Source organism: Scophthalmus maximus, chromosome 17 (genome assembly GCF_022379125.1).
Source record: "Scophthalmus maximus strain ysfricsl-2021 chromosome 17, ASM2237912v1, whole genome shotgun sequence".
Classification (NCBI taxonomy): Eukaryota; Metazoa; Chordata; class Actinopteri; order Pleuronectiformes; family Scophthalmidae; genus Scophthalmus; species Scophthalmus maximus.
This window is the reverse complement of record NC_061531.1, coordinates 11,026,654-11,051,686: the sequence shown is the minus strand read 5'-3', so window position 1 is coordinate 11,051,686 and position 25,033 is coordinate 11,026,654. Positions and strand designations below refer to the sequence as shown.

Genomic DNA, 25,033 nt, shown 5'->3' with positions numbered 1-25,033 from the left:
ATCCAAATGGCCACGATTGGCACTATTTGTACTTCATTACGTATAAAAGATGAACAGGCCTGGATGATGCAAAAATGTTAAACCTTTCTGTTGTCAATTGCACTTTCTAAATGTATCTTTTGAAAGAAACCATATGTTCTTGATGATCTTTGTTTTCCACGAAGGTTCAAATATATTGGTGACTTAAACTTAATACCTTAGTCACTCAAGAGCTGCTTCAGAGCAAGTATTGGTTGTCTATTGTTGTTTTTGTTATGTTGTGTGGAAAACGAGATCGTTGCTGCAAACCAATATTCCTACGTGGGACAGATATCGTATTTATCTAGTGTTTATCATGTACATTATTGGATTTAATTTGATTAACATTCACCTATTTTACTAGTGTAATTTTACTATAGCGCTCACTTTGTTGTTACACAGCCCGACCAATTAAACCATTCACACCAGGAAAATAAAAACATACGAGGAGTACTTGAAGGCAGCATATATCTCCATCCGCTGCGGATAATACCCACAAGCAGCGTTGGAGCGCCACCCAGTGGAAATAAAGTAAACTCCAGGTTTTGATTAAGACGAGAATCATGACAGACCGGTAGCAGGAGGATTGGTTGAAATACCACAAAAATAAATTATTTACCATTCCTGTCTCAGATTCTCGACAAGGGCAGAGACCTCGAATATTTGTATTGCTCTGGCTGAAAGATTAAGTCTGTTTAGTTCATACAGGGATAATTGGAAAAAACTCTTTAAAGGAGCAAAATAAAAGCACACGCCAAATAAACATCAGCAGCCTTTAGTCAAATGAAATGTCTGGCCTTGAAACAAGCTCAGATATAAAGAGAGCTTGCAGCCAGAACTGAGCAGTAAACAAATGGCATTGTGTTCTAAAGTGTCTTCGAAGTAAACAAGTATTCAGACCTTCCCACATTTTGTACACTTTAATGTGTAGTACATTTAATAGTAAATGGATAGAATATTCAGCCATTTCTGTCCATCAATGCTCTGTCAGAAGACATCAGTAGTGATGAAGAAACAACAGCTTCTGCACAAATATTTGATGACAGATTGCTGGATCATTGTTCACAGTGGTGAATAAAAGAATTAACTAAATGAGCCTCAGTTGTCCTTACTTGATTATATGAGTTTATTACAACACAACAGAAGCACCTCAGTACTATACCAAATTGGAGGGAGCGTATACCAAGTCAAGGTCACTAGAGGTCATGTCAGGATTGGTATTATCTTTTTGAAAGTGATGTGCAGTAAGTGATGTTTGTAGTTCTGCCCAGAGAGTCAAATCTGTTTCTCATCAGCCTAGAGAATTTTTTTTTTTCCCTTCATGCTTCCAGAGGCCTTTAAAGGCTGTTTAGCAAACTCGTCCAGCCATGTCTTTTACTAAAAGTGGCTTCCATTACCACTTAAAGCTCTACCATTGCACATCAAGGCCAGTGCGTTCCCGGGAACAGTCAAACCCTTTAGAAATGGGTTCATGCCCCTTGCCCTGATCTAGTTTATGCAGTCTGAATTGTGTTCCTAGACACATCTCGATGATAATTAAATTGAAGTGCCGCAATAAATGGCCTGTAATAGGCTGTTTTTGTAAATCAGAGATCTTGATTTTTAATACATGAGAAACAAATAATTTAGAAAAACACATTTTCATTTTTCACGATGTGTTATTCAGTTGCAGCTTGATGTGGCAATTTTATAGAATTTATAACACGATCAAGACATGTTTTTTTTTTACAGCAGACTTGTGTTACCAATGAGTATGCTTGATTATAGCACGTGTTGCACTGTATATCTGTTGTATTTATAACAGGGGCCACAGCAGCCACTGACCTGCGGCTGCAGAAAAAAAAATGGTGCGTACAGTAACTACGGTTTCACTTCTTCACCTCCTGAAACCTGTGTCCAGTCCTCGATGACCAGACAGGCTTTTAACTAAGTACCAACAGCGGCTGGTTGGTGGCTTTTTTTGCCACAAACACAGAGGCAGCTGCAGCCGCCACAAACACAGTGGCTGCCACCTGGCTGCTGTGGCTGCCACCGGAAACGCCTCAGGTTGCTGCCCCAGCCACGCCCAGCCACCGTTTGCGCCTTCTGTCTCTGGTCGGTCTCTAGGTACTATGGCGTTTATTTTGAGCTCTGCGCTCTAGTCTCTACTAGTTTTGAAACTAATTAAACCCCACAACTAACGTTGTGTCAAAATGGCTGCATCGAGAAGGGTCTATTAAGTCTTTTCTCGGGGGGCAATGAAAAGGACATAAAATGTATGCAGTTTCTATGGCAACAGGGAAGACGCTGCTTGGCCACGATAAACCGGATGTGACGTAGGGTGAGGACGCCGAAGTTTTTGAACCGTTTTGAGCGGCGAAATCAGGGCTGGTAAGTAAGTCTCTTTTTAGTCCATTTGTGGCGTCTTTTACCAGCACTGCGTGTTGAGCACGTCATCACGAACAGTCTGATGGCCCACAAAGTCTGCACGACGGAGCGTAGGTGCACTTGGGGCGTCACTGCTGTGTGCTGTAGCTCGGCTAGCGGGAGTTGCAGACATGTTTGCTAATGTCTGCGCTATAGTATCAGCCCTTTAAATGGCACCTAGCTAGTTAGCTAAAACGGCTAGTTATGGTCATAAGGTAGTTCTCACGCCATGTCATGTCGTGCTAACATCACGTCACACGATACTACCGTGATCTGTCACATGACACGGTCTCTGCTCAGTTCTCTGTTTTGAAACCGAGTGAGTAAGTCAGCCAACTGTCGCCAGCTAATACTTGTCAACCGAGTTTTTAATGTTTTCCTTATTTGCCGTCATAACAAAGTATCCCCCCCCCCCTCAGGACACCATGAGTAAACGCGAGGACTCATGGGAGTGGCTGGACACTGAGTTTGACAATTTTCTGCTGGACATGAAGCCATACGTCCTGAAGCGACCCAACAAGACAGGTGAGATTTCATTTAATTGCATTCCACCTCTTCAAACTCGGTTAATTGCAGGTCCCGTTTCGTTGTGTTTGAGCTGTCTCTATCTAACATGTGATATGTTAGATAATCTAATATCATTTGCCCCTTGTCCCCCCCCCCTTCCAATGTTGTCAGAGCGGCAGCAGTGTGTCATATGGATAAAGAAGCTGTGTGACCCGGCCACGTGTGCTTCAGGTCTGATTGGTCGTAAGAACCGCAACCTGTATGCCCGTTTGCTTCTTCACATGCTCAAAAGAGGGGTCCTGGAGGGGCCTTTCACCAGCAAACCAGAGCCCGGCAGGCTCAAGACGCTCCCTACCTACATGGTGAGGATGGCTGCTTCATCAAATCCTCAATATACCTATATTACCAACTAGTGGTGAGACGCCTCTCTGGTTTCAAAACACCTTAAGTTGGAGTGTAATGTAGTCAAATATTCTGTCCTCATCAAGTTCACTTGAACAACTTTTTTTTTCTTCTCAGGGGCAACATACCCAAAGTCAGTTACAGAAATGATTGTAGATTGAATCTTGTGCAGTTGCAATATCAGACATTGTAATCGATCGCACAAACTGATGAAATTAATTAATCCAATCTTCATCTCCTGGCTTTTGATTTTAACTTCTAGTCAATCTACTTTGATGAGGCACTGGTTGGTCGGTCTGACCACAGCAATGCGGGTCTGCCTGACTGGGTGACAGGAGAGCTGGGAGGCTATACTGACGACAGTTTTAGTGTTGGCCTGCTTAAGGACAGAATCAGTTCCACCCCTGTTGCAACTCATCACAGGTAATTTTCTTCTGTACATCATCTCAGTCAAGTATACACACAGGAATAGCTTAAACATTTCCCTAAATAAAACATGGGAATGACACTCAATCATTTGGCATTATTGTTATAGATTTATAGATTTAATTGTGTTTTTTAGGTGTCTAAATTCAAATGTAAGTTAAACTGAACTAAAGGGAAGGAACTTCGGCCCGTACTGCTGGGAGATGTGGCACTCTTACTCTATATTATACAGGAGCATGTTATTTCCCATACCATCACACTTATTATCTTTAGACTTACTATTTGTTGGAAATAGTAGTGCTCCTATTAAAGTGCATGCAGTCAGATCTTCCATACATGTCAAACAGTGGATTTGGTGCTTAGCATGACTGTTTGCATGTGGCGGACAACAGAAAGTCTTGCCCATCTAGATGAATGAGCTCCTCTTATTCTATGAGGTACATGATTCACATTTCAAATAATTAACCGGAATTAATTTCTGATCGGTCATATCTCCAATGATGCATAACATACTCTCATTTATCCCTGAAAGCAGTTTAACTATAAACATCGTGGCAAAAGATTCTGGCACACCTCTCTTTTCAATTCATATTTTTTTACAAACAAAAGTCCTATAATTCTATAATGGTATTCTATTATTGCACATTTAGAGATTATTGAAAAGAGAACTCTCCCCTTGCTACAGCAGGTTACTTAACGTCTAACAAAAAACCTTTTGGTCAGATGATGAAGATGCTGCATAGAACAGAGTAGCTAGTTCTCCAAGCATTCTGTTTTAAAAGTTCTTTTTACTACACTGAAGATATTGATCTTGGCAGGATACACACAGCTTTGGCGACTGACCGATCTCCCGTCATATTTGCTCAGCAGCGCTATTGGAAAAGCCGAAGACATTGCCAAGTGCTTGCATCAGTCTGCACGAGCTTTCCATTCAGACTTGTCAAAAAGAAATACTTCAAAACAGCATGAGGAACCTTTCGTATTCTTCATCTATCTTTCTGTTCCTCTTTACACTTCCCCTGTTGTTGAACCTGAGGTGTAACCACCACAGAGGGGAGAGGAAAGCAGACAAATCAAGTCTGGTAGCTCATTAGCTTGCATTCTTTTTCTTCGATTATTTGGATTCTTTTCTTGCATGAACATCAGCTAAATGCCCTGAATTTAAGTGAGTGTATTTTGGATTAAGAATGATCCATCTTGATTAAAACAGCTTGACTTCATGCACGTAATATTTTCATGTAAATGTGTGAGGTCTTCATGCTTCTCTTAATCATCAGCAATCCCAGTTTGCTCAGGGATATTTCCTCTGACTGCCGGCAGTTCAGGGGTTTGACGAAGGGATGTTAGTAATAGCTCTGGCTTTTTTATGCCAATTAAGAAGGAATGGCAAATCAGAGCCCGGTGGCTTGTTATGCTTTTTTGCATAATAAAACAAGAATTCTGTATTTGTAGTGAAGAGCCCAATATCCACTGTGGAAGAAATACTACAGGCCCTCTGCTGCCATATTAAATTCAGCTTTCACTGTCACTGTTTGACTCTTTGAAAATGATCATTTAAGACATGTCTGTAAATATTTGTCACAGTTAAACTTCCATTATGAAGCCCACGTCCCACTTGTGGAACATATTTTGATTCCTTTTTGAGTTTGTACATTGGCACTGAAGAAATTACAAAATCAAATCAATTTGATTCGTCAGCATGTATTTACCGGATTGTATTATTGAGAACGCTATTCTCTTCCTTGTTTAGTTTAGCAAATTTGGGTGATGCGTTTCCTTTGTACCATTAATGGAATCATAATTTTTCTCCAAAACTCCGCCAAGAGAATGACACGGTGAAAGCAAGGCTTATATGGACCAAAATAAGTGCGGATGGTGTCGTTTTTTTTTATTGCCATTACACTGTGCAATCAGTTTTTTACATCATAATGACAACTTTAAGCCAAAAAGTTTAAAGAATGTTTTAATCAGTTGATTAAATTAATTAAACCAGTTTCACGAAAAGACTTTGTTGTATATGTGACCTGATCAAACTTGTCAATGTCTACCAGTGAGGCACTGTTAAATCATCACTGACTCGTTTGTGCGACCAAAAAGCTCAATCTGTTTACATTATAGATTCTATAGCTTTTATGTTACAAGTGATTCGAAAACGTGTGGCTACCTTCTATAAGACCCCGCCCTTCTTTCTCCCTGCTACAGAGGGTGAGGAGGATAGAAAGGTTTTTGTGGTGAGCAGACTGCTGAGCACTGTAGTGTCTGATTGGGATAAGACCATGAAAGACGCTCGGATCACAGGCTAACGTCCCGATGGAGAAAATTATTCAGGCCACGGGTCCTTTTATGTGTCTCTCTCATTTAGATAAGATTAAATGGAAGGAACTCATTTGACTCCCTCCCAGTGATGTGGCAACGTTTGATCTCGGTCTCACTCACCATTAGTCAGGTGATGGGCAGGGATTCTTGTCGCCTGTGAAACTTGTTGGAACCAATTTGAGTGTCAACATCTAAAGGCACAGCTGGGAAGATTTTCTGATGCGTTGAGGCATTTCTCATTTTTCCACGCAGAAGTGGAAGTGTTGTAATGTATTTGTGTGTGTTACCGGACGCGTCATCCAACCTTATTAGTCCAAAATGCCCAGAGTAAATTCCACCATGCATTCCCACGCTACTGTGCTATCCCTAATGTAGCCACAAGATGGAGCCACTGCTCTGTCTATGGCATTAACTGAAGCAGAAGAATGCTGTGGGAAAGCATGTGCTGTCGGTGAGGGTCAAAGGATCAAACAAAACAGCTTTGGTGATTAGTGTATTATGTCCACTCCATCATCCTACGTCAACTTGAGTTCAAAGTAGAGACATAACGATAAAGACCTAATGTGGAAAATGGCATGTGTGTGTGTGTAGGTTTTCAGCACCGCTGGTGTCAGGTTCACTGCTGAGGATTAGCTTGAGAGCATGTTGTTTTTTCTTACCTCTATGTATGTGGCGTCCCTCTTTTAGGCCTCTTTTCTGTTCTTATCTTCCCCTTGTCTCTCCCTGACTTCTGCTTTCCATCTGTGTGTTTTCAGCCACGTATGAAAACTTTTAACCCCCCCTTTCCCACCCTGCCTCCCCTATTTCTTTTCTCCTCTCCTCTGGGTAAGTGCGACAATAACATTGCACTTGCAGTTGCAGGAGCCAGCCGTCGATGTTGGTTTAAACGCCTCTCGTCTCTCCCTCAGAGGACAGCATGTTTCCACTGATCTTGCAGCCCCTGGGTGCTGTGAGGGTTATGTTGGAGGGTGTGTAGGGGGCAGAGGGATGTTTGTGTCCCAAGGTCAGGCTGCTTTCCTGAGATCGCCCGAGGCCGAGACCTGGGCCCTCTGGCTATGCACCTGGAGGTCAAGCTTGCGTATGGATGTCAGGCCACTTTAATCAGTGAAGCTACGGCTTCTGAGGCTCTACATGGTGTTCTCATTTTCTTCTTTGTGTGTGTGTATATATATATGTGTGTGTGTGTGTGTGTATTTGTGTGTGTGTGGCTCCGGCCAGACTTGCCACTGCTTTGATCTCTGGGCCTCAGACTCCAGACACATCTGATTCAATTATCCTCATCCACCTGTTGACTTAGAGGCCCAGGATTGTGAAGCTTTGCCCCCCCTGTCCAAGTTTCACAGCTGCATGTGTTTGTGCATGTGCATGCAGGTGTGTGTCTGTGTGTGTGTGTGTGTGCATGCACCGAACAACGAGAATGAAATAAAGGTGTGACTACACAAAAGGTGAATACTGCAGAGTTTCATTTGAAACTCTGCATTGTTATTAGATATAAATTAGTGAAACAATATTAAATCCCTGATAGTATTTTCTTAATTTTTTTTCACCCCTGATGTGTCCATAAGATATATGGAGATATGTGGCAGATGGCACAAATGACAAAGGTGGCTTGTGCTCGCACAGATATCTTCCTGTTTTATATTCAGCAGAAACCTCACAGCGATAGTGGCTTCCTCCACGACATAACGCTGCCTGTAATAAATGAGTTTCAAAATTCGCAATATGAGGAATGTCGTAAAAAAAAAAAAAAGGATTACATGCGAGGAAAAGGACGCCGGTAGTGCCTTCTGGAACATAATGTGATTCTTCTTTATTACAAGACCGATTTCTTTCTTCATTGTTGTCGTACATCTTCCCGACTTCATCATCTTTATTTAATTAGCATTAGTGGGTCATTAGTGCCTTGTGTGTCGGTTTGTAATGAGACTTTGCTCAGTTGTGCGTGTCTGTGTGCGAGCGAGCGAGTGAGTGAGAGAGAGAGAGAGAGAGAAAGTGAATTGCGAATAAAGTGTGTGTGTGTGTTTGTGTGCCCCAATGAATAAAAGAAGTTCCCCTGTTAATCTGCTAGTTCAAAGCATGATGGACATTATGAGGGACAGTGAGTTGAGTTGTATTATTATAAAGAGATTGAACAAGCAGCCACATACTGGTGCCATGTGAGCCGTGCATGGAAACAGGCTGATGTATAGCAGAGACGTTTATTGTTCTGATGGGATGAAATGCAGACCACAAGCCATTGCAACTGATGCCAGATGTTGATCTGTGTAAATAGCAAGGCACTCTGCCTACGCAAGCACATTCATATGCAAACAGAGAGAGAGAGAGATGTGTACACACACACACACACACACACACACACACACACACACACACACACACACACATACTGTAGGTTAACGCTCCTTGCTTTTCTTTCTCACTTTAGCTCTTCCAGGAGAAGGCTGTATGATGAGAAGTCTCCATCACAACCCATGGCCTCCAGTCCACTCAAACAATCGCCCAGATATGAAGCCACAAGGGTTAGTTCATCACTGTACCTCAAAATGTCAACCACACCTCTAGACCTCTCTGGCATACTTGTCAAGATATTCAAGTAGGACTTTATTTTCAATATGTCTAGATCACTGCAAGGTGATGATGAGACTGTTTTTCGTCTTAAATTCAGACCAATTTGGAAATTCCCGATCTAACTTCCCCATAAAGTCGGAGGAAATTCCCAGAACTCAAAAGTTTCTGGTTCAGGGAACACAAATGTAGCTAATGATTGTGTTTACAATATAATTTTTCAGTAACCTACACTTGGCTGTGAGTTTATTGTTACTAAGAGCTAAAACTGTGTAAACCAAAACATGCCCTTTTTTTAATGAAGTTTATAATGTTCACATTTTGTTGAAGCTGTTAAAGAGAGGTATTGAGAGAGATGGTTGAATGAACATCATGTCAATGTTGTTTTCCATGTCAACTTATTATCAATTGTTATTGATTGTTATTTCAATCAATTATCAACTTATCAATGTTTGAATGGACGCAGAACTTGCTCTCACATATTACATGTTTTGCGGGGATGTTTGTTGTTTCATGATGAAACATTCATGAATACAGAAAGCAGCAATCAAATTTAATGCTTTGAAAATTTGAGTTTAAAACAAATTCAGCTAAATCCTGATTGGTGCCGATATATGTGATGTTACTTTTTGCCGACGAAGCCTTTTCCACTTCAAATCAGCAAGAAGAGCACAGGATAAAAACCCCCAGCACAAACAGAGCGTAGGCCAAAATTTCATGTATCTCTCTTAGTTAGAGGCTGATTGTGAAATATATTTTCAGGGCCTTTAATGTGTTACTCTCCTCAAACACATGAATCTTTTCGTGATTTTTTTATAATGTTACTAAAAACTGATTATGAGCTCCTTGGCAGGGCTGTTGAACTGCATTGCATTAGAGAGCACAGGTGTACCTGTACTATCCTGTACTAGCCATTCTGTGTTTATGTTCTTGGTACGAGCCAGTGTACACTTCACTGGTAGACTGCTGCTTGTATATCTCCGACCAAAACCATTTGAGGCCATTCACGCTTATCACAACCGACACAATGTGTTGAATTCCTGGTGCGATACAGAGACTGTGACATGCAGCTTTGAACAGCCAGCGAGCCGCATACTTAGCATTCCTAGATATTGAAATTAAACGTTTACTGTTTGTCCGCGAGTGAGGCTCTGGGACTTTATTGCCTTTTTAATCAGACAGGGCCTCTAATCCTGAGCCATTCCACTCAGCCATTTCTCTGTGTCAGTGTAGTTCCACTGAGGCACACCCAAGGTCCACACTCCACCAGATTCTAATCGAATTCAACAACATCTCTCCTTTCCATATCGCTCTCTCAACTTTATTACCCATTTCCCCTATTTCCTACCTTTCTGCCCAACCTCAATTTGAGGAAACTGATCTTGTATCAACAGAACCCCTGGACGTATTCGAATGATACTGTATAAAACAAATCCGGAGGCCCGTCGTAATAAAAGGGCCGGGGAAAACAAGAATGACAGGCAGTGTAAGCTGCGTATGACCCTCCTGTGGAATTTACTGCGTGACGGAAATGATGTGGAACTGCCAAACATCTGGAGTGCTGTATGTGAGGGGGAGGAGAGCGAGGGAGCAAAGGGTGGAGATAACGAGGGAGCGGAGCGCTGTTTGTATGGGAGGAGAACACGTGGGTGTATGTATATCTGTAAGCTCTTAAAGAAGCTTTTTGCTGTTGCCAAGAGAGGAAATCACATTTTGTCAAAAATAATAACCTCCATCACTGTCTGTTGTTCTCTCCCTCAGGCCATAATGCCAATCAAAGCGCCGTCAGAAATATTTTAAATTTCATCCTCTAATTTCTATCAACCCCTCCCGTAGCTTCCATTTTGTTTGTGCTGCTTAAGCATCCTTTTCCTCCTCAGGTGGAGGGGGGGCTGAAGGCAGATACGTCTCCCGATGACAGTGACCTGGAGGCTCGTCTCAACAGCTGGAACCTGGGGGTGAGTCCAGGGGCACGCCTTGAGCTTCTCGGTTAAATACAGCCGTCAACGTGCTGCAGCTCTTTTACAGCGACAGTGACTCTGAATGCCTTATCTCACGAGTCAATCGAAATCATATGGCATTGATGCCGAGTTAGCTGTGTTGCTTAAACAAAAAAAAAAATCTCTTTCACCCTATGTCCTCTTGAAGCCCCTTCCTTTAGGCAGCTCGGTACTATTGTGGGACGTGAGGGTGGGATGATGCGTAGAAGACGGGTTGTGTAAACTGAGCATTTGAAGATGTATCTCTAGGGCCAGGGCTCGATAAGCACTTTGCCTGCATGTCTTTTATATTCGCTATCTCCTCACCCGCATGACCCCTTCTTTTTCATTGGCTTGTCACCTCTGTCATTCCCCCCACATTCTTACACACTGATGTTTTTTTTTATACAGAACAGCTCATCTCTTTCTGTTTTTCTCAATTCTTTTTCTGTTTCTCTCTGTTCTGCCATCACTCCATCCAGGTTTCTCTGACTCTTTCATCATTTCTCTCCCTCTCTCTTTCAAGACCGGGGTAATCTGAGGTCTCTATCAGCAGACATGAAGCCGTGCGCTGCTCCGCTCTGCGCTCCTCTGTGTTGAGACGCTGATAAGATGCATTGCTTGGCAACGCTCCCCCAAGCCTGCATCTTTGAAATCAACAGATGTTCCTTCACACACAAACACACCACAAACCCCCTTCAAGTTTACAAAAGTTTCATAGGTGCACTGCTTCAAAGTGGCCAGCTCCTGCAAGATTTCAGCACAGCCGAGCGTCACTCTGTCTAGCACATCTTTAGCTTTGTTTTAGATGTCCTGAAGCAGTCTGTACTGGTTTGTTCGTTTCTCATTCCTAACGCAATGAAGTCGTTGTACATGGGGGCCATGCAGGACAGCAAACAGCAGATTGCTTGAGACTCATCTCACCCTGACAGATTTTGACATTGGGTTGCATCATGCACTAGAGGAGAATCTTTGCAGATATTCTTCTCTCTAATCTCAGACATGCAGACACTACCTGTTTTGAAAATAATGGCACATTACACACAAGATTATCGCTCCAGAGGGAGCGACACACATCCTCATGTCACCTCCCTGTGCTTGTGATAGGTCTTGGAAGATGTTGTACAGGCACAATGTGTTCTTGCCACATATCAACAAGCCTTTCCTCACACTCAAGCTGTCTACAGCACTCATACAGTTGCCTGTTTCTAGGTCGCCATTTCAAAAGCTCTATAATGTTGGGCAGCTGACAGTGTTGCTTCCAAACGTAAGCTTGGCAACACTGTCAGCCACTCGAAACTTAAATAAACATAAACATCCCGATTTTAAACCCTAAATATCATTGGGGTGGAATCTGGGTAAAATCGGCCGGAATTATCTGTAGTCTGAGCCCAACTTTAAGATACACGAGGCCTGAGTCAGCTGGACAACCATTGGATTCATCTTTCAGTCTGTGGCTTGTTTGTTGGAGTCACAGTAGAGTTAGGTGCAGCACAAACTGACCTGCCTGTAAAGAAACAGTCTAGAAAAACATTGTGCAAAAAACCTGACCTATTTTTTCCATATCGATTTCAGTTTAATGGTAGTCCCTGCCACTTGGCCGTCCATTGTCTGTAGTTAGATGGGTGTGCTTACCACTTGCTCAACACTAGTCCGAAACTAGGAAGTCATCAATCACAGCTCGTTTGTTTGGCTCGTGAGCCTGGCCCTGTGATGTGGAGTGTTGTCCCTCTTCTTTGTCCATCCATCCATCCATCCATCCACGTTAGGTTCCAATGACACAGGAGGCTGAGCCAGCTGTGGGGCTGGACAAACATTCGGTAACAGGAGCTTGTGTGTGTGGGCATGCAAATGACACACACGAACACACACGAACACACACACACACACACACACACACACACACACACACACACACACACACACACACACACACACACACACACACACAGAAGGGCATTGGCACACACGGATGCCCAAGTTTAGTATCACACCGTGCCAGCATTACACCACAGCATTTAGTCTACATGTCTTCCTTACCCTGTGGGCTGTACTCAATCAAATCTGATGACTGGCTGTCTGTTGGTATAAAAAGAAATCCCATTCTTGTTTTCAGCCTGGCCACTAGTTCAGAAGGATATTGATTGATTCATCACTTGGTAAACATTGGCTCTTTATATTTTAGCCAGGGCCAAATTTAAGTTGCAATTCATCACACAGCATGGCGTCCACTACCAATGCTGGTCTCAGCACTGACTGTGCAGAGTGGTCTGTTTTTCTGCACGTGTCCTTCTGTGTGCACATTGACAATAATAACAATAATTCTGACTAGTCAAGTCAGATTTGCTCCTTTAGTTGAGTATGCCAGCTAATAAAATGTCTGACCTCATTTAACCTGTGTCACACACCTGTCACTGGTTCACCCTGAGGCAACAGATTGTGACTGTAACTATTTTAGTCCCGGGCTCTGAGGTTCTCTCAGATTCTGTTCTCTCGTCTCCCCGTCATTCTGGATTAGCTTTGTGTGGGTTGTGCCACCTCACAACATTAAATTCTTTTTCTTCCTCCACTGAATGAGTCCCACTCTACTCTCTTCTCCATCCGCCATTTCTTCCTCCTCCTCCTCCTTCATCATCCCTCTGTTTAAGATATTAGTAACAGAGCTGTATATAAGGGCGTCACTGCCGTCATCTCCAAAGTCAGCTCTCCTGTTTGAAAGGTCGTGATCTTGCTGTTAGTTGGCAGCCCCTACAGACAGCCCCAGTGCAAAAGATAGACTGTATGATGCTTTGTTCACATGAAAGTAATGGGGTCATAAACAAATGTCAAATAGTGGAAGGAAAATAGCAGGTTGTCAACACAGAATTCTTCTTTTTTTTTTTGCACTTTAGTCACCGTTAGTGAGCTGTATTGATGTAATGCTATAGAGTCAATTGAACTGTGACCCTTTTACTTTCAGGTGGTTTAGTGGCTCACTCTCTTTTCCATCTTTTGTGTTTCATATTATAATCAAAAAACATGCCGTGTCAGTGTTTGGCAAGGACATGTACACATTTGTCTCCGTCTGACGGTAAACGGACCGGCGATAGCTTACAGATTAGTGGTCGTGAGTGTTGACAAAAAGGCCGTGTCGGGACAGCAAAGAGGGGCCACGAGCGGAAACAGAGACGGCCACACACACGATGCCTTGATGTATCCTGACCCGTTCTGTCTTTCTAAACAGACGAGTTGACAGAAGAGAATCGAGCCACCGCGCCGGGCTTTTGATGTGCTCGCCACATTGTTTATGACAAACTGAGGGTGGAGGTTAGATTCTGGTGGTAGCAGGAAGGCTTTGTGAGGAGAGGATAAAGAGAAAGAGAGGTCTAAAGTTTTCTGTTGACTCTTCCAGATTGAAAACCCCAGGTATTTGCGAGAGAAGCCCATTCCCTTGTCTCCAGTAAGTTGTCAGGGGGTCTCTGGTGGTTTCTGTGTGGCTGTGTAGACAAGAGTTGTTGTCTTTGAACTTAACTGTCACCCTGTCCACTAATCCTTTTCCCTTTATCTCTGTAGATTTTCAAGTCAAGCTTTGGAAGGAACAACACCTTGGCTGACGATCAGGGCCCACAACTTGTCCAGAGCAAGGAGGTATGCACCAGAGAGCTCTTAGCAAACCCCAGCTGTACCTGAAAGCTTCTTTGTCTGATAAATATCAAAATTCTTCTATAATTCTGATACCATATCTTTGCACATTCAAAGGAAGTGCATGATATTTAAGAGACTGCCCTTTATATTTATTCCAGTAAGCCTAGATCCATGACAGTCTTATGACGGTAGGAAAAACTTTGGTATGCAGTACACTGAGTTTGTCTATAGAGGCAAGTATTGAACACACAGACGTTGAAGTTCTCGTGACAATGGACACCCCCACGTCCATGTACATACATCCTTGTGCAAAGTTTGCATTGTTGCCAACGTGTGCATTCCTCTTAGAAGACAAAAATAATGCCAGCTCCCAGTGATGACAGTTTTTTTCCGTATGTGGAAGTAAGCTGAAAATCCCACTCTGAAAGTATGCTTTGAAGTCCCCCCCCGCGCCTCCCCGCCTGTCCGAACCACCACTCATTCCCCCCATCATCCGCCTTTACTTGCACTGTTAAATATAAAACTGAGCATGACTTGGCTGTAATAGCCGTGGCTTTTCATGTCTGCTCGAGGGAAAGCACTCCAGTCAGTTACATCAGCTGCACTGGTAGGGGGCAGAAAATGGAGGTAGAAAGGATGGATACAAAGGGGAAAGGGATGAGGTACATACTGACATGATGGACAAGAAAGGACGAGCTTATTGACCGGTCATAACAAAGCTCACTTTTTTGTCTGCTTGATTTGCGGTAAGATTTGCGTGGACAGACAGTCACGTACACATCATCCACCCAGTCGGACTGTCTACCCGTGGGCTGATGATGAACGTAGCAACACCAACATGAACACATTAAAACGGTGTCTCATGCTGTTTGATCCTGCCTCAGATTCACTGACTGGCTCCATAAAGCAGTGTGTGGTAGGAATATGAAATAATCACATCTCAGGAGACCATGTTCACAGTTACCGGTTTATTATAACATCTGGACAATCCATAGTAATGCAATCCATTTCTATAGTCCTTCAATTAATTTGTGTGCTTGTGCAAGCAGAAGCCGTTTTCAGAAATGAACTATGGAAAATGTCCAGAAAATTGCGTCCTGAAATTTTCCAGACTTTGTCACATGACCAATTCAGCAGGAGCTTGTCCAAGTCACGAACATTTCCGGAACATTCTGTGGCATCTGGACAGCGCATGTAGGAGGCAGGACATTTCCAAAGAATTTCCTTCTGTATTCTCACATGGACTCACTCGGACATTCTCCAGACATTTTACAAAAGTTCTTGAAAATGGCCAGAGCAAAAATTGCGTTTTCAAATATAGCCCCTCTGGAAAAGTTAAGGAACATATTCGGATTTCAGTGCATGTCTGAAAGCAGCCATAGAAACATTAGGAGGGACACGAGGAAATTCAGCAGAACTGGAGTTTTTTCCCCCGATCTGTTTTATTTAGTGTAATTTGCCCACTTAAGCCAATCTTTTGCAATTCTGCTGTAGTCTAACTTGTACACAGGTTACTTTTACTTGAATGGAAATAGAGCTTCAGAGAAGAATGTGTCCGAAAAAGCAAAGGTGAGCACCTTGTAAACTGAAAGAGCACAGAAAGATACTTTATCGCAGGCATGGGTAAACTTTTTCATGACAAGGGCCGTTTCAATTTTTATAACATCCTTCGAGGGGCCATACTAGATTATTGAGCACATATCACACTAGCCTCTCTAATGCGATGGCTGGCACTGCCTGTCTTTGTTGAGGCAGATAGTAGTGATACGATGCTCCTAGCAGTTGCTTTCCCTGGTTTGGCTCAGTCAGTTGGACTTTCTTGGACTTCTTTTGAGTTGATGCCCTCACTGATCATGTGTCTTGCGTCACCATTACAATCAAAATAGTGCTAAATGGCTTTCAGGAAATCTGACCCCACAGGATACAGCTGTGACCACACACACACACACACCCACACACGGTATTTTCCTGTAGAAGTGACTCGAGTCATCAAGCCCACCATATCATCCACAATAGCCCCATTAAGCTTTCTTCTAGCCATGAAAGCCTTGTCCAGCCCTGTTTTTGCGTGGCTGTCTAGGCCCAGTCTAGGAAATCACAGTGACATCACTTCCCTTTAATCCCCAAAGCCTAGTTGAAAATTTACCCAGGTTTAAAGTGTTATACACGCCACATGTCATTAAGCAGGCGCTGGCTTAACGAACATCTCGGCTTTCACACCGAGCACATCCTCACGCAAAGCTACCGACTGCTTGATAAGAACGCTGACTGCTCTTTTCCTATGGAACAATGAGTGGCAGCTGAGAAACTTCTCCACAAGCCGCCGTTGCTTTGAGTCACTTCGCTTATACAGTGTGTTTGCATATGGGCCAGTTGTGGAAAATGTCTAACGGGAGCAGCAAAGTCCTGCTAATCCTTCAGCACACCCTAGCACGTCTCGGCGTTATGAGGGCCGGGTCTTTATTTGGAAATTCAATTAAATGGAGACTGATGACTCAGGCTTACCCATAGGCCCGAGTCATGAGCTTACAGAAGATACTGACAGACTGATTAAAGCCCACCTTTCTTTTAGAGTTGTGTGAGTTCAGACAAGAGCTTGAGCGAGGGGCATTGTTTGGGGGGCTGATGCCGAACTTAAAAATTTTATAAGGATGTATGATTCATTATAAAAAACGATTTTCCCAGATGTCATTATCAAATGATATGATGAAAATTTTAATTGAGGATTGATATTATGTTTAACAATAAAGTGAATTATTAATGGCTATAAATTAAAAGAAAACAAACACAACCAAATATTTGCAAAAGTCTTATGAAAGTCTTCATATCTGAAAGGCACATATCAGTCAACTAAAAAATCGGTCGGGCTCTTGTTCAGACTACCTGCATGGTACCTGCCCTGAGAGGTTGTTGGCAGCAGGCACGGCACGGTAGGTGAACGTGTCTGTGTCAAGCAGTCACACTCTGACGGTCACAAGCCCCTGACTGTGCATCAGACCCTTTTGCTTTCCGATGCCATAATGATTCAATCTCTTAAATTTGTGGATCCTTTGGGACGAAGCTTGAGCCCTCAGCCTGTGATTTATAAGGGCCATCGCCTGTTTATCTGATCACTTTTCAAAGCTTAATCAAGAGCAAGCTAAAGAGCCTCAGTAGTTTTAACGGGGACTAGTTCTGTAGTTTGGCTTTCAACATGGTTTTTCCAGCTAGGAGACTCAAGGGACACAACAGTGTTCCATAATGATGAAGTTAGTAACATTTCATGTTTAACATTTCATGTCTTCTTTATGTACTGGATGTATTCATATTAGAAATTTCAACTAATTACCTGTTTAGAACTACACTTTTCTGAAAGCATGTTAATATTTTTATTTATCCATTCCCACTATGTTGACAGACTACAGTAAATTAACAGACTTCAGTAAATTCCACACACTAACTTGTCAGTGTGTGGCAATGGCATGTAGCTGTTGCTCAGGAGATAGCCGAGCGCCGGCTATCCTAGAGCATCTGTGTTTACTGAGGATGACATACGCACACAGACGGAGACAAAGGAGATGCAAAGACGCAACCTTGCTTTGTGAAGCCCAAACAGTTAGCAGATGAATTGTGAACACGTCTCCCCGAGGAAAAAGGCCTTGACCCCGCGCCGGTTTTGAGAGCAGAAAAGGCAACTGTTTCCGTCTTCTCACATTCCCTCTGTCATACGCCCCCTCCTCTTCCTTCCTCCATTCCCACCCTCACGTCTTTTCAAGTGTGAAGTGTCAGAAAACTTGGCATCTTACAGTGCTTGCTGCGACTCAGAAGACGAGAAGAGGGAAAAAAGCAGTACCACCCAGTTAGGCTGATTGAAGACATCTCAGAAGCCTTAGGTGTACGACATTCCTCCTCCTCCTTTCTTCACTGACGCCTTTATAAACAAGTTTCAAACGCCCATGATCTAGTTTGACAAACTTTCTCCAAAGAGCATTTGAAGAAAGGATGAGAAAATGACACCCCCACATGTTTTCCCCCCCCTTTTTTTTTTCAGGTGCCGGCTGAATCAGGGCTCCACTTACCCTTCTGCTTTTCAATCACAGCATCTCTCTTCCTCTATCTTTTTCACACACTTTTTCCTTTCTACGCCGTCGGGTCTCCTGTGGTCCCCTCAATTTCATACGAAATGGCAGCAAATCAAGAAAAAGACAGAATAAAGGGACAGAATATTTAACAGAGCTTTGTCAAGGATTCAGCGTATAAATGTACCTCAGATGCAATAATGAGGAGAGGCATCTAGAAGGCAGTTTGTGTTTTAGTTCACAAACACGTTAACAAAATCGGAGGAATTAAATCCCATAGCATTGATATAAAAAAAAATTCTCATACATCTGTTGCTGTCTTTATTGTACTGAATCAATAATTACACTTCAAGCATACTGTAATTAAATTATATTCATAGTTGGGCTATTATCACAGTTGCTTTCCTTTGATTCACACCAAGAGAAGGTCGAAATTGGTTCTGCTGTGCCGAGTGAAGTCGTGGGAATTTTTTCTATTTAATTGTTTTGATGACTAGAACAAACAAGAGCTAGCCTCTGGACTTTGTTAACCGCTGACGTGTTCTCACACACACACACACACACACACACACACACACACACACACACACACACACACACACACACACACACACACACACACACACACACACACACACACACACACAACACCACACTTTCAAAAGAAGAACACTGTCACCGTGCTCGAGGGTTGATTAACATGCCAGAACAGACAGTGACTAAATGTGAATAGTGACATCAAAGCAGATGTACAGTCATCTGTGTTTCAAAGGTTCTCTTTGTATTTCCATGTGTTGTGTGTTTGTGAATCCTCTTGTGTATAATTTGTAGCAAACTAACTATAAAGATTAGCTTGAAAAAAGGTGAAAAAATCTAAAAAAAAATACAACTTTGTCATTTAGTATTATTGTGTGTGCAGACAAATGCATGCATGCAAAAGGAACGCCTTTTCAAGAATAATTTGTCCTTCCAGAGATGTAAAAATTGTTTTCCAGTAATCACAAGTGACTAATGGCTCATGGACAGTGAATAATGGATTGACTTTTTCTTGTTCATTCACAGAAGTTGATGAATAGGTCATCAGGGGTTTAATTGACTAACACCGAGAAGCCCTCTGGCTCATGGAGATGTGTTCCAACATGCACATGACATCCCTGAACATTTGATCTGTTGAAAATGCGGTGTTGACATCTAAACAGACACTCTCTCCACGTTTAACTGCGGTGTGTATGCAGGAGTACAAGCACACAAACACACAGGCTTTCACTTTGTTGTTCTTACCATAGACTGACTGAAGAATTTATCACACACACACACATACACTCACACACAGTTGTGCACAACTCGGCTTCACACTTGTTTTTGAAGCTCTGTGCGAGGATAAATGTTTTTAAATGTTAATGTGGTTTATTTCATCATCAGCTGCCTTCATGTGCAAGACGGGACACAGTTTGTCTACTTTCATCTTGATATATGTTATATCTGTTATCCTGTCACTCTAAATGAAGATGGGTTGTTTTTTCCCCCCAAAGCTTGTCTCTAAAAAGTTGGGATGCAGATCTCGATGTATAACTTTCTAGAACAACACTTGCTGCTTGCGTTGCCTTTGTAAAGCAACTTCATTTCATAGATGGGGGTGGGGGGGCAAACTGAATCTCTTGAGAGTTAAAGATGGTTCATAGTAATACACATGTGACATTTGGTTTTCTTTGTGTTCATCAGATTGAGATGAAAATCAAAGTACAGGAGTCCAAGCACCAGGAGGAGAAACTGAAGATGCAGCAGAGACACGATGCAGATGTTGAAAAAGTAAGAAACCAAACTGAAAGGTGATGGATACACTTGTCAACATCAACTTACTACCACTGTGGATGGATATGTCACATCTACTTTGTGCTTTCTGGCCGTAGTTTGTAGAATTTTTTGAAAAGGTGCTTTCAGACAGGAACTCTGGAAATTGTCTGGAAAATTGGGCCTGTACATTTTCCTTAATTTGCCTTTCACATATGACGGAAGCATCAGGAGGTTATCCAAGTCAGATGCTTTAACACCAGCAGGAAAATCAACATCATCGACACGCCCACCGGCTCGCTGTGAGATTTTTTTATTCTCACATGGACTCACTCTGACATTTTCTGTAAATTTTACTGGGGGCTGGCATGAAAAGTCCCGGAAAATGTCCGCAGCAGCGCTTTTGGGCATTTGAGTTCTCACATACAGCCTCTCTGGAAAATTTCAGGAAATGTCTGCAAAGGAAGGGTACAATCTGACCGTGGCCTAATCCCTTTCTGGACAATTACTGCAAATCTTTGGTTGCATTTGGCATGAAATGATCTCGGCAAATATGATTTCAGATTTCTCAATTTTTCTTGACAAACTGGACAGGCAGGTTTGTTAACTACAGTTGAGCGCTCATGAAAACTAGTTACCCTGTGTTACAATGCACATCATTGTCTCGTGCTCCCATTAGGTAGCTAATGAAAAGGAAAAGCAACGAGTCTGTCTTCTTCTCGTCGCCCCGCCCCACAAATGATCATCTCTTCAAAGCTCTTTGTGAGCTGTTGAAAATAGCAGTAAGGCTGGTTTATTTCACACTATGGTGCCTATATCAGTTCATCTGCAGATCAAGCACCTGGGATCTGTCACGTCCTCGGTATGACTTTCCTTTGCTGCCACAGAAGCTTTTAATAAATCAGAAAAAAACACACCAATTTTCTTTCCACTTTAAGATGCCCATGGCTCCTTTGTGTTTGACAAGAGACAGGATGACAACTAGCACTCCCCCTCCCTCTCTCTTTAATTACCTACAGATTGCGTGTTATGTCCAACTTAATTTCCTCAGAATTTTTCCCAGTATTCCCTGTAACGGCTTTTAAAGGGAGGTGATTCTGGGTTGCAGTCTAACGAGCCTGATGGAAGGTAAGAAAGCTAAGATTTAGTTTTAATTAGTCTCCTTATGAATAATGTAAAGGCTGCTGAAAGGCTACCGGTCATTGTCCCCCTGCTTAGAATCGAGAGGGTAATGAGGGACCAGGCCAGGGTAGTATGCTAATGGCTGTGGATCAGTAGTGTGTGTGTGTGTGTGTGTGTGTGTGTGTGTGTGTGTGTGTGTGTGTGTGTGTGTGTGTGTGTGTGTGTGTGTGTGTGTGTGTGTGTGTGTGTGTGTGTGTGTGTGTGTGTGTGTGTGTGTGTGTGTGTGTGTGTGTGTGTGTGTGTGTGTGTGTGTGTGTGTGTGTGTGTGTGTGTGTGTGTGTGTGTGTGTGTGTGTACTTCTGAAACATAACCTCAGGTGAAGAACCTCATTTTTATGTTAATTTTTCTAACATGCAAGTGATCTGAGATTAACAGCAGACCACAGGGTATACCAGGAAACACCGCAGGGTTTTAAAAAAAATCTATATTTTGACTTTGTTTTGTGAAATTTGTTCTGTTTCTATGAAAATATACTCATGTTACAACTACAGATTTTGTAGGTGTGTTTTCTTTTCCAATTCAGTTCTCTTTACTCTTTATTAACTGATGATGTTGGTTAAAACCCTGGACAGCCCCCGCCCCCCCCCCGCATTAGGATGAGTTGTGAAAGCCTAAAATTGGCTGCTTTAAAAGCTGTCATTTCCCAGCACACTCCCTGGACCTGACACTCGGTGAACCCCTAAAAAGACAACACCCTCTCCGGGGCGGTGAAATGGGAGAAATTGGGTACCCCTAAATGTTCTGTGAACTTTACTCCAGCCGCCCCATCCTCCTTTCATCTCCCCCTATCCCAATTCACACGGAGGACGGAAGGCTCGTGACTAAGTGCACTTGGGCAGAACAAAATGCTAGAGAGATCAAGTCTAACAGGTTTTGCGACAGTTCTTGACGGAAAAAATAAGCACTTACTTACTTTGTGCCATTTCAGCCAGGAAATGGTAGTATCATCTGTTGTTGCACAAGTTGGTTTATTCTGTCTTGTTAATTGGATGGGAAATATATGTTATGCTTTCAAAAAGGCTAAGATATAGGCTAAGAAATCTCGAAGAAAACCACCCTGATGAATTTGTTTCAAACATGCGAGAAAATGTGCTTTCTGCCACACTGAGCTACAGACACACCCTTGGACCAACTGCATAGACCAGTCACATACATTTACTGTACATGCGTATTATGCAGTTGAGCCAAGACATCCTCATCCTCAACATGGAGAGAGGGGCTAAACTGTCCTTTTATATTGGAGCCTAACTCTCCATGGTCTAATTTAACTCATCACGCACAGATGGCAGCAGCAGGCAGATGCAGTCGCCTCGTCGCACCTTAGCACAGGTGGTTCATCATTTCACTCCGTCAGCCTGTCGCCTCTATAGGATTAGATATGCATGAGGACGATGACGTCTGTGCTCATGAATAACCTCATTTTTAAATCTGCATAATGTGTTTGTCAGTTGACAAAAAAGGGCTGTTCACAAACATTACTGATGTTTAAAAACAACTTTTGCTAACAATACTGATAACGTCAATGTAGTTGATGTTATCAGTTATGTTGATATGGTTAGTTGTACCATTAGTGCCAATTCCAAGCTGCCCAGTGGAGTTTTCTTGTGAACAAGCAAAAGTTTGTGTTCTGTTTATCTGTAGTTTTTTCCTCACAAAAGCACATTGAGTATCCAAGAGCCCAAACCAATACTTGCATTTTCCTCTTTGTGGAAGAATTATGGAAAGATGATTTTCCTCATTTGTGTCTACTTGCTATGAGGCTCCTTACCTGCCATGTTGAGTGATCAAAATCTTTGCTTATGAAACTCAATTGATAGTTTTTGGTTGAGAAGTACCAGTTGAAGTAAAAAGCTTAAAAGGGAACTATCATAATGTATGCTCAATAGTCATTTGCTGGTAGAAAAAAAACGTGGATCTTCTCCAGGACGCATCGAAAAACAAGCGCTCTCTCTCTCTTTCCCTCGTTAGATTCTGGACCGAAAGAATGGTGAGATTGAGGAGATGAAGAGCATGTACCGGGCCAAGCAGAAGGAATCAGAAGAGATGATCTGTAAGCTCGAGAGGAAAGGTGAGAGGTCGCAAGAATGCAGGGTTAACTGGAAGGATGTTTATACTAGTGTCTCTGAACACTCAGAGTAAAAAGCCCAAAAAGATGCAATTCCACAAGAGACTGAACTGGTGTAGCGTGACGTTCTCCAGCTGTGCTGCTCAATCCAAAATTTAATTGCATAATGTGTGCCTTTTTCTCCATGCTTGATTTCCTCCTCCCCCTTCCTGCTCTTCACCTCTCTTCTCTTTCACCTGTCTCAGAAAGAATTTGATGAGAACCGTCTAAGAAAAGCGCTACTGGCCATTCGATAGAAGCAGTATCTTTACGGAGAATGATTTACTGACAGCCCAACAATGAGCAAGGGGAAATGTTTGAGAGTGTTTGTGAGTGTGTGTGTGTGTGTGTGTGTGTGTGTGTGTGTGTCCATCTGTGTACATACCCCGAGGCAGGGCCTGACTGCTCTCTCTGTCTGTGTGTGTGTGTGTGTGTGTGTGTGTGTGTGTGTGTGTGTGTGTGTGTGTGTGTGTGTGTGTGTGTGTGTGTGTGTGTGTGTGTGTGTGTGTGTGTGTGTGTGTGTGTGTGTGTGTGTGTGTGTGTGTGTGTGTGTGTGTGTGTGTGTGTGTGTGTGTGTGTGTGTGTGTGTGTGCGCTCCCACAGTTCACAGTGTGCTGCGGGAATCCCAGGTCATCTGCGAGAGCAAAGAGAAGCAGATTGCCGAGCTGAAGAAGATGTCGGATCAGAGCACAGACTCCCTGAAAAACGAGTGGGAGAAGAAGGTATGAGGAAAAGTGGAGTGGCTTGGATATTCTGCAGCCCTGAGCTAAAGGAAGACTGTTTGATAGCATGAGACTAACAGACTTCACTGCAAGCAGCAAGGCCGTTTGGAAAAAAAACAAAAAACTTCTTCTTTCATGCTGTGCTTAATTCAGTGTGGGGTTTTCTTTGTGCTGAAATATTAATGCTATTTTCAGATCTGATAGAGTTCACTTATCAAGATTTTCAATCAGATTCTAATGAAACTTCCACTCCACATTCCACATCTCTTCAGGGTCACTTGTGTGTGTGATGAGCAACCTCGTGGAACAATTTTTCTGATGAAAAAAAATTATACAATACAAAGCCACATAATGATGTTAATTCCCCTTGAATATAGGGGGAGAAAAGAGACAATCTGTGACTGATGTGTAGTTATTCTTTGCCCTTCCAGCTTCATGCTGCTGTGACGGAGATGGAGCAGGAGAAGTTTGAACTGCAGAAGAAACAGACCGGGAACATCCAGGCACTGCTGGAGGACACCAACCTTAGATTGGCTAAGATGGAGGCAGAGTATAATGCTCAGTCACAGGCCACCGTGAGTACATGTACAGTATTGAATTAACCAATTTTGTACAAGCAGAATGATTTAATTACAAAATGTCTGAACAAAGTTAAAAAAAAGGAATATATAATAGTGAAATAACTCAAACACAACACAGTTCTGGGCACCCTTCATTAATATGTGCCTGCAGAAGCTTCAGCCATATTTAAAACCTCTAACCGTTTTTTGTAGCCATCTAGGAGCGTTTCCTGAACCTGTCTGCTGTTAGTTCCTGCTGCTCTTTCAATGCTATGCTGGTTCTCATATTTTCATTTAAATGACATATAAACCACTGTGTAGAATTTGAAGTTACTGTATTTGGATGAATCCAAAAGCTGTCAAGCTCATGATT

General features: G+C 42.6%; 1 protein-coding gene across 9 annotated transcripts in view; it reads left to right on the top strand.

Moving 5' to 3' along the window:
• The first annotated feature begins 2,130 nt into the window (after window positions 1-2,130).
• Window positions 2,131-25,033, top strand: part of cep112 (centrosomal protein 112) — an 88,438-nt gene continuing 65,535 nt past the window's right edge. The window contains exons 1-12 of one of the 9 annotated variants that reach the window (XM_047327983.1): window positions 2,131-2,388; window positions 2,844-2,949; window positions 3,103-3,293; window positions 3,596-3,756; window positions 8,501-8,594; window positions 10,521-10,598; window positions 14,011-14,058; window positions 14,172-14,246; window positions 20,024-20,110; window positions 23,243-23,342; window positions 23,982-24,100; window positions 24,532-24,675. In XM_047327983.1, the coding sequence (XP_047183939.1) occupies window positions 2,850-2,949; window positions 3,103-3,293; window positions 3,596-3,756; window positions 8,501-8,594; window positions 10,521-10,598; window positions 14,011-14,058; window positions 14,172-14,246; window positions 20,024-20,110; window positions 23,243-23,342; window positions 23,982-24,100; window positions 24,532-24,675 (1,197 nt within the window). In that variant the 5' untranslated portion in view covers window positions 2,131-2,388; window positions 2,844-2,849. Of the gene's footprint in view, window positions 2,389-2,843; window positions 2,950-3,102; window positions 3,294-3,595; window positions 3,757-6,702; window positions 6,741-6,837; window positions 6,901-8,500; window positions 8,595-10,520; window positions 10,599-14,010; window positions 14,059-14,171; window positions 14,247-19,385; window positions 19,525-20,023; window positions 20,111-23,242; window positions 23,343-23,981; window positions 24,101-24,531; window positions 24,676-25,033 lie in introns of those variants that run through there. The other 8 variants (XM_047327981.1, XM_047327980.1, XM_047327978.1 and 5 more) reach the window with 8 other exon arrangements.